We start from the raw sequence: 9449 nt of genomic DNA, 5'->3' as shown, positions 1-9449 counted from the left end.
GAGTGACGAGGTGAACACACGCGGGGCGCCTCAAGCGTTTCCGCAAATGTGAACTGCCCTTTCCTCTGAGGGTAAAGAATTTGGGGGTCAGGGCCGACTTACTCAACCCTAACTGCAAAGAACCGTTCTTTCTGACTCCTCTATGGTCTTTCCCAGGACTACACGCGGCGCCGACAGCACGGATCCCCTCGTGCGGCCCCAAATCGGCCCGCGCTCCACGACAAACTTCCCACCGGGCCGGTCACAAACGCCGGAGCCTCCGGCCGCGCGTGCGCAGCGAAGCACTAAGCTCGCGGCAAAGTCCGTTTCCTGACTTTTGGAGGAAGCAGCGTTGCATCACTTCCGGCCTCCCTCTAGCTGCCATCTTGCGTCCCCGCGTGTGTGCACCTAATCTCAGCTGGTCCGCCCGAGACCCCCTGAGCGCCAACCCTAGTCCCCCGCGCGGTCCCATTTCCGCTCCAACAAGGTACAAAAAGGCTCTGGACGCCGGCGTGGGAGGAGGACGGGAACGGGGGCGGGAAGTGCCCGGAAGGAGCGAGACAGGGAGGGACAGGGCTGAGGAGAGGAAGGCGATGCGACGGACAGGCGCACCCACTCAGGCTGACTCTCGGGGGCGAGGTCGAGCCAGGGGCGGCTGCCCTGGGGGCGAGGCGACGCCGTCTCTTCCTCCACCTCGCGGCGGAACCCGAGGACAGGAGCCTCAGGTACCGCGAGGCTTGTGGAGAGTGGCTGGGCCGGGCCGGGCAGGCCCTGGCTAGGCCGAGGCCGGGCCAGGGCCGGGGGAGGGGAGGGTGTGCTGACCAGGCGTGGGTTAGAGCCCTTTTCGGCTTGTAAGGGGGCGGGGGGAGTTGAGGAGGATAGGAAAGTGGGTGCTCTTTACGCTCCCTCAAAACTGAAATTGGGAGCTTTGCGGGTGGATTGGGAATTCAGGCCTCGGCCTGTTCAGGACTTTTTTTTTTTTTTTTTTTTTTAAACTTGGGAAATAACGAGCGTGGAATGCTAGAGTGAACCAGACCTTTCCTCGCTGAGGGTTTCCTGTTTTTCTAGATGAAAGAAACTATCATGAACCAGGAGAAACTCGCCAAACTGCAAGCACAAGTGCGCATTGGTGGGAAAGTAAGTTTAAATAGTTTTGGGAGCTTTTTGAAGTTTAAAGGTTTGGGGTGGTATCTGCTGTTTGGTTACCCCCCCCCCCCCTTGGATTTGCTTTTCTGGTGTTATTGGCTTGTCCCTGTCTCTAGAGGGCATTTCATAGAGCTAGCAAAGCGGGTGTGGGGGAAGGAGGAGGCGGGGTTAAATGATGTACAGTAGTGTGTGTCAGTGGGACCTGTATGTTGTAGATTAAAAGAGAAAAGTGAGTCTAGATGAAAAGAGAACTTAAACAACAAACATTACTTCTGTATAAGTATGTTTTGTGTTACAGTGTTTTAGTAGAACAAAAGTGTTTCCTAGTTTAATCAGTAAGAAAATGTGTCAATTCTGTTAGGTAATCATTGTGGCCATCATACTTCTAACTTGTTTGGCCTAAGTTGTATACATTTGGTGCTTTGCCTTTTCTCTTTCTTTCGTTCTTTTTTTTTAAAGCAGCTATGCTAACCCTGAACTTTAGTTCCACCTGTCTTTTGAACTGTAGTTTATATATTGTAAGGTTCTGGATAATTGTCGTGCTTAATCGTTAGAAGTTTGTGTCTGTTGTAAGTTAAGACCTGTAATTCTTTCTTAAATGCAGTTTAGAGTAGTTGTATGTTTTCTAGGATATTTGGAAGATACGTATTTTAGAGGCACATTATAGAGTTTAAGAGAAGTGACTGTGGATTTGAAAACACTACCTAAGCAAATATCTTTCAATTTTGGCTTTGTTAATATGCTAAAATTGAGAGAATGAGAATGATTGGTAGATTTTTAGGTAAGCTTTTGGTAGATTTTTAGGTAAGCTTTTGGCTGTTTGGTTTTTCCTGCTGGATACTGGAACTTTTTTTGAAGTTGGAAGTGTTAGATTGTTTTCTGAGTGATGTGCTTAAGTCAGATGTCTGCTCTAGACAGAGGTCTGTCTGCTTAGTTGTATTTTGCATCATGTTAGCACATTCCTAGTATTTAACAAGGTGTGGTAGCCTGTTGGAACAGAGCATGTCTTTACTTGGTAAAACTCGTAAAGCTTCCCGAGGACAAGTTTATTACCTATTAGTTTTTCCCAATTTTAAGCATTTGCCTTCAAGTAGAATCTTCTGTGAAATAGCCAGAAGTTGCGTGTAGGCTTAAATAATGAGATCTGCATTTGTTAAATTACTGGACTTTGCCAACAATGAATATATCACGATCCTTTTTTCTTTCCTGAAGTTAGTAGTCTTAAGCATCTGCACCTGCCCATTAACAAATGGTAGGTGTTTCTTGTTCTTAGCAATTGTTAAAAGTTAGGTGTGGCCTTCAGGTCCCAGAAAAACTCATTATATCCTTTGTGGTCAGTGTTTTAGTGTTCTTACATTAGTGTTTTTTTTGTTTGTTTGTTTTTTTACATTAGTGTTTTTAAATGTCTTTTAGTACAGGTTTTACAGGAAGTATTGTGGATAATGTGCTTGTGTGCTGTCTTTCTTTGGTACTGATCATTAGTCTTTTTAGCTATGAGAAACATCATTCTAGGGCAAGGAAAGTGTAGGTTTTTTAGATTCTTAAGACTAATGTAGGGTTGAACTTTGTTTAGGTGACATAGGAAATACTTATGTCCTTGCAATATGGACCTTTAAAAAAACTTCTTTATTATGGAATATGAAATTTGGTGTTAGTTTTGCCTTAGATAAACTTGTGTCAGGTACTTCCAGGTAAGTAGTGTGAAGTGCTTTATTCAATATCTGGTCAGAGCATTGATACTAAATTATATCAGTAAAAATTGAACTCTATGGATGTGAGCTGTATGGAATCTATAGAAGATGTGTCAGTTTTGTTTTTAGAATCTTATAGTAGTCGTTTAGAATGTCTTAGGGAGAATTCTTTGAAAACCAGGTATCTACATGACCACATCAAAGTGATTTTTACTCTTAAAGATTTTGGGGGGGGATTGGTAGCCAGCATTTTTTTTGTAGCTATGATATGTTACTCGGTTCAGCTATCATTTACTTAAGCCTTTAACTGTGCTCAGTTCTGAGAATATGAAATTTAAGAAATTTATGGTCCCTTAGGGGACTTTAACACCAGTAAGGGAGGGGTTTTTTTTGTTTTTTGTTTTTATTTGTTTTCATAGTGTAATATACATAGTGCAATAGAAGCATTCTCTCTCTCTCCCTTTTTTTTTTTTAAAGATTTTATTTATTTATTTGACAGAGAGATCACAAGTAGGCGTAGAGGCAGGCAGGTGGGGGCAGGGGGGAAGCAGGCTTCCTGCCGAGCAGAGAGCCCGATGCAGGGCTCGATGCAGGGCTCGATCCCAGGACCCTGAGATCATGGCCTGAGCTGAAGGCAGAGGCTTAACCCACTGAGCCACCCAGGTGCCCCTAGAAGCATTTTCAAAATCTAGAAATGGGAATGATTTTGCTTGGGGCGGTTTATGGCAGAGTTTAGGGATGGCATGAAAGAGATAATGGTTTGAACAGGGTTTTAAAGGACAAATAGAAATTGGTATGTAGGTTGGGGTGTATTGAAATAGGTGGGTGGTAACCTTTCCATAAAGAGCTTTATGTATCATGTAAAGGGCTTAATCTATACATAAGAGTTCTTGAGTTTATTAAGTATTACGGAGAGTTAAGCAGAAGATGAGAGCCACATTTGCCTAGTTGTGAAAGTTTATGGGATATATTTGAGAAGGAGGAGATTGGAAACTTGGTGTATATGAACAAGTGGCCACAAACTTGCTTGAAGCCTGTATTCATTCATTCATTCATTCAAGTTACTGAGTGCCTTCAGTGAGCCGGATACTGTTCTCAATACTGTTCATGGCCGTAAACAGAATGGAATCTCTTAAGGAGGTTACATTCTGGTGAGGGGAGACAGACAATAAAATACATTTATCTCATAGTAGTAATTATGAAGGAAAATAAACCTGGATGGAGAGATAACTGTAGGAGTTGCTTTTTTACATAGGGTGGCTGGGAAAAGACCACTGACAGGGTGATGTAAGAACAGAGATCTGTAGTAAGGGAGGGAACAAATGCAGATGGTAGGGAAGAAAGGAATAGTTTGTGCAAAGGCTCTTTTTGGCCCATTGAAGGAACTGTGAGGAGGTTTATTTGGCTAAAGATGAGAATGTGTGTGTGATAGAAGATATGGTCAAGAATAGAATAGTAGGGGCAGAGCAGATCATATCATGTAGAGGCTTTGTGGTTTAAGATAAAAACTTAAGATTTTATTCTTAGGTATTATAAAAGTCTATTATAAACTCATTTAAACATGTCCATATAGTGTCTTGCCTGTGAATATTAATGGATGTTGATTTTTCATTAATGAAAAACAAAAGGTTAATAGTTCTGGACATAGAACTTCCAAATGAGGCTTAATTTAGGTTGATACATGCTACCTCTTTGATCAGTTATAGAGCAGATAATTTAAAAGATAAGACTTTGAAAAGATCATTGTTTTATATATGACAAAACTAGAAGCTTGAAAGTTGTTAAGGATTTATAGACAATTCCTTTGTTACCCTCTTTCTGTGAAGCTTGAAAGTTGTTAAGGATTTATAGACAATTCCTTTGTTACCCTCTTTCTGCTTCCATCATTCCCTACTTGCTGCCTAAAAGTTTGTGCTTATGGTAGTTTTCTTAAACAGATCCAAAGGTCAGAAAGGAATTAGAAGCTTTCCTTTGAAAATGTCTGTTATGGGGTGCCTGGGTTGCTCAGTGGGTTAAGCCTCTGCCTTCCGCTCAGGTCATAATCTCAGGGTCCTGGAATCTAGCCCCGCATCAGGCTCTGCTCAGCGGGGAGTCTGCTTCCCCCTCTCTCTTTCTGCCTACTTGTGATCTCTCTCTCTCTCTCTGTTAAATAAATAAATAAAATCTTTTTAAAAAAAATGTCTGTTATGGTATATATGTGTAATGTTTTCTTTTCTCCTCACTCTAGGGAACTGCTCGCCGAAAGAAGAAGGTGGTTCATAGAACAGCTACAGCAGATGATAAAAAACTTCAGTTCTCCTTAAAGAAGTTAGGGGTAAACAATATCTCTGGTATTGAAGAAGTAAGTATCAAATTTTATTTCTTTATAAAACTGGTTTTGATTGGAAAAAGCTTCAGTGGTCGTGGATTAATTTTTTTTTTCTACTCCCAACAGAGAATTTCATATCCCTCTAAAATAGGTTTCTACTCCACTAGTGAATATTAGGGAGTGCTAAGTCTGAAAGTGATTAGCACTTCCCATTCCAGGCAAAATATCCCTGTGCCTCACAGTGAAATAGTGGATTAATTAGCCGGACTTGAGCTTTTCCTTAATAGAATGTTTGGGTTTTTTGGGTGTTGCTAATTAATTTTTTTTTCTTGATAGGTGAATATGTTCACAAACCAAGGAACAGTGATCCACTTTAACAACCCCAAAGTTCAGGCATCGCTGGCAGCGAACACTTTCACCATTACAGGCCATGCTGAGACAAAGCAGCTGACAGAAATGCTACCCAGTATCTTAAACCAACTTGGTGCAGACAGTCTGACTAGTTTAAGAAGACTGGCTGAAGCTCTGCCCAAACAATGTGAGTTTCCTGTAGTGATTTTGCCCAGGGTTACTGATTTATCAGGAAATTTCTAAGATCTCAAGTAGATATGAATATCTTTAAATTTGAAAATGACAGTTTTCCTCTAAAAAGTGACAATTTTTACAATGACTTTTAAGCAGGTGTTCATAGTGTTTTCAGTGTGTTAACTAGTTTGCTGTGGTCTTTATACTTGATTCAGTGGACTGTTTTTTGCCAGCTTGCTTTGGATCAGTGGTTTAAAATTTTTACCTTTATCAACTGGAAATAATGAAAATGTTAATTTTGGGGGTTTTTTTGGGATAACTGTTTAGAAGTGATTAAAATATATTATAAATTGTCAATTTTTTTCAGTGTATTTACAACTGGTATTTACCAGCAATGTTTAAGAATTGACCTGGCATTATATGGGTGTTTTTCATTATAGTACAAGGATTTTGTTCAGGGCAGAAAAATCTTGTAGTTGAGTAAGTGCATTAAGAGATGTAGCTACTGGGGTGCCTGGGTGGCTCAGTGGTTTAAGCCGCTGCCTTCGGCTCAGGTCATGATCTCAGGGTCCTCCTGGGATTGAGTCCCACATCGGGCTCTCTGCTCGGGCAGGGAGCCTGCTTCCCTCTCACTCACTCTGCCTGCCTCTCTGCCTACTTATGATCTCTCTCTGTCAAATAAATACATAAAATCTTTAAAAAAAAAAAAAAAAAAGATGTAGCTACTTCATGCTGTGGTTCTCTGATTGAAATTTTGGAGAATGGCAATGTAGAAGCAAGACAGGCTTATTATATGGTCCATTATTTAGTCTTCCATGTTTTTCTAGGCATTTTTCTGCTTTTATGTAGATAGAGTTTGCGGGGTTTTGGGGGGGAAGGGGTGTTTGTCACATGGAGAGACATAAGAAATTCTAGAAAGTCTTGGGCCTAGAGCTAAAGTAGGCTTTGGAAATACCCCACTGGGGGCGCCTGGGTGGCTCAGTGGTTTAAGCCTCTGCCTTCGGCTCAGATCATGATCTCAGAGTCCTGGGATCGAGCCCCACATCAGGCTCTCTGCTCAGTGAGGAGCCTGTTCTCTCTCTCTCTCTGCCTGCCTCTCTGCCTACTAGTGACCTCTCTCTCGGTCAAATAAATAAATAAAATATTTAAAAAAAAAAAAAAAAAGGAAACACCCCACTGAAAATCCGATAGGGATAGTACTGGGAGGTCTCAAATCCATGTGCAGTTCACTTTTTTTTTTTTTTTAAGATTTTATTTATTTATTTGACAGACAGAGATCACAAGTAGGCAGAGGCAGGCAGAGAGAAAGGAGGAAGCAGGCTTCCCGCTGAGCAGAGAGCCTGATGTGGGGCTCGATCCCAGGACCCTGGGATCATGACCTGAGTCGAAGGCAGAGGCTTTAACCCACTGAGCCACCCAGGCGCCCCTGTAGTTCACTTTTTTGTGTATTAAAAAGAAAGTGGATGCTCTTTGGTGAGTGCTGTCAAGTGTGTAAACCTGGCGATTCACAGACCTGTACCCCTGGGGATAACAATACATTATATGTTTATAAAAAAAATAAGTTAAAAAATAAAAAGAAAATGGATGCTTACCACCAATCAGAGGCACTTAATTTTTTGACCATTTTATTTTCATTTCAGTAAAGGTTTGTTAAGCATCTCCCATATGCCATGCACAAAACATTTGAGAAAACAGTCTCTTAATTTTTGCCTCCCAAAAGAAATCTTCCCATAATTTGGTATATGGGTTTACCACTACCCTGGGGGCACTCTGTTGTTTTCATACCACTTCAGGGCCCATGGTGGGTCAGCGGATTGAAAATACGGGTATGAAATCTGTTCTGTTGGCTGTGAACAGCATTCTAGTTCATTTGTAGACATTAGGCTACCATGTTATTACTAGTATTATGAAATCCCAAATGTCATTGTTGTCATAAGTTCTAACAACATTTGGCCTTTCATCTGTTCTTCTGGTTAATGTTTTTAAAGACTTAATGAATGTGTAACATACTCATTTCACTTTCACAGCTGTGGATGGAAAAGCACCACTTGCTACTGGAGAGGATGATGATGATGAAGTTCCAGGTAGGAACCTTCATTTATGGTTAAACTAGAGAATCTTAGAAGGAAGAATAACAAATCTTTGTATATAGGAAAGCCTTACCTTGGGGGAAGGGGTAATAATGTAAAGGACAGGAAAGGAAGACATGAACCTTGCCCAGAATGAAAAAAATAATACGGTATTATTTAACTAGGAGTTATGTTTGTAGACTTGGCTTTTTCTAATTGGAGACTTCAAATATTGAATAAGTATGTATGTTATCACATAAATAGAATACTAGTAGATCACAGAGACCTGTTTCCTACTTAGAGATTAATAAATTCATGATAAGGTATGGAGACGTTCAGGTATCTTGGGATATGGTATAACCATTCTAAAATCAGAAAAAGTCTTGGCCATCAGGAGGGATTTTGCTGTCTTAGCTGTTACTTGATAATTTGTTTTGGGGGCTCCTGGGTTGCTCAGTTATTTAAGCGATTGCCTTCAGCTCGGGTCATGATCCTTGAGTCCCGCATTGTGTTTCCTCCTCAGTGGGGAGTCTGCTTCTCCCTCTGACCCTCCCCCTTCTCATATTCTCTCTCTCTCATTCTCTCTCAAATAAATAAAATCTTTTTTAAAAAAAAGATAATTTGTTATAAAACATGTTTATTGAGCGATAGAATCACTAGACTGAAATATTTCCACTTTGCCTAGATAGGTGTCCTTTAGGAATCCAGGAAAACTTCATATTGTTTGTGATGGTGTTCTTTGGTTCTGACCCTCATGTTGACTGATATATTATTATTGCTCAGTTTTAATTCTTGGGGTGAAATGGAACTGGGGAGGGCATTGCATATTTTTAAGCATAGTATCTGTGTCATTAGATTAATAAATTTCCCTCTTTTCCTTGTTTTAATTACATTCCAGAACCTGTACTTGAAAATGTGTCAAATGGGTAGTGGTCTCTTTGGAAATAAAGTTTATAAATATATATCTTGATTTTTAACTGTAAGATATATTTTGAGAGCATTTTTTTAACCTCTTTTTAAAATCTGATGATTTGTAGATTTGGGATTTTTCAGGTTTTCTTTTTTTTTTTTTTCTTTCTCCTAGATCTTGTGGAGAATTTTGATGAAGCTTCCAAGAATGAAGCAAACTGAATTGAGTCAACTTCTGAAGAAGATAAAACTTGAAGAAGTTACTGGGAGCTGCTATTTTATATTATGACTGCTTTTTAAAATTTTGTTCATGGATCTGATAAAATCTAGATCTCTAATATTTTTAAGCCTAAGCCCCTTGGACACTGCAGCTCTTTTCAGTTTTTGCTTATACACAATTCATTCTTTGCAGCTAATTAAGCTGAAGAAGCCTGGGAATAAAGTTTGAAACAAGATTAATAAAGTTCTTTGCCTAGGATACGGTTTTATTTTTTATTTAACACTGATTTGTACATGGAAAGCAAAGTTGTTTATAGAAAGCTAATCATGGCATGTAATATGGCTGGTAATCTTTGATGAAATTTGATTAAAGATTTTAAATGGCCATATAATACAACAAAGGTGGTATAAAGTTCTCATATTTTAAAACTTGTCTCTAGCAGCCCTCAGAGCTACAGTGGTGTAAGTAATGGGTATAATTATAAGGGATGGAATATGGCTTAGTGGGTGAGAAGAGTTTCTCAATATTGTCTATATTGTAAGTATATACTAAGTGCCTTTAACATATTACTGCACTTAATTTTCTCTCATTTCATTCTCAGT

General features: G+C 40.0%; 1 protein-coding gene across 2 annotated transcripts; it reads left to right on the top strand.

The window, feature by feature from the left end:
- Positions 1-333: 333 nt before the first annotated feature.
- Positions 334-9105, top strand: BTF3 (basic transcription factor 3). Of its 2 annotated transcripts, none has more exons than XM_046001055.1 (6): positions 334-466; positions 1048-1116; positions 5044-5157; positions 5461-5662; positions 7677-7733; positions 8803-9105. In XM_046001055.1, the coding sequence occupies exons 2-6, from the start codon at positions 1048-1050 to the stop codon at positions 8847-8849; spliced, it is 489 nt and encodes a 162-aa protein (XP_045857011.1). In that variant the 5' UTR covers positions 334-466; the 3' UTR covers positions 8850-9105. The 2 variants fall into 2 exon arrangements, with proteins under 2 accessions (XP_045857011.1, XP_045857010.1); XM_046001054.1 differs by lacking the exon at positions 334-466 and adding an exon at positions 547-704.
- The last annotated feature ends 344 nt before the right edge of the window (positions 9106-9449 follow it).

Source organism: Meles meles, chromosome 3, assembly GCF_922984935.1.
Source record: "Meles meles chromosome 3, mMelMel3.1 paternal haplotype, whole genome shotgun sequence".
NCBI classification, from domain to species: Eukaryota; Metazoa; Chordata; class Mammalia; order Carnivora; family Mustelidae; genus Meles; species Meles meles.
Note: the sequence above shows the minus strand (reverse complement) of the source record. Positions and strands in the feature narration are given on the sequence as shown.

Bases quoted from the DNA above. Each gene is read 5' to 3' on its own strand.
- BTF3 (XM_046001054.1), top strand. From the start codon at position 573: ATGCGACGGACAGGCGCACCCACTCAGGCTGACTCTCGGGGGCGAGGT. The intron at 705-1,047 runs GTACCGCGAGGC...CTGTTTTTCTAG, and splicing joins CCCGAGGACAGGAGCCTCAG to ATGAAAGAAACTATCATGAA. The intron at 7,734-8,802 runs GTAGGAACCTTC...TCTTTCTCCTAG, and splicing joins TGATGATGATGAAGTTCCAG to ATCTTGTGGAGAATTTTGAT.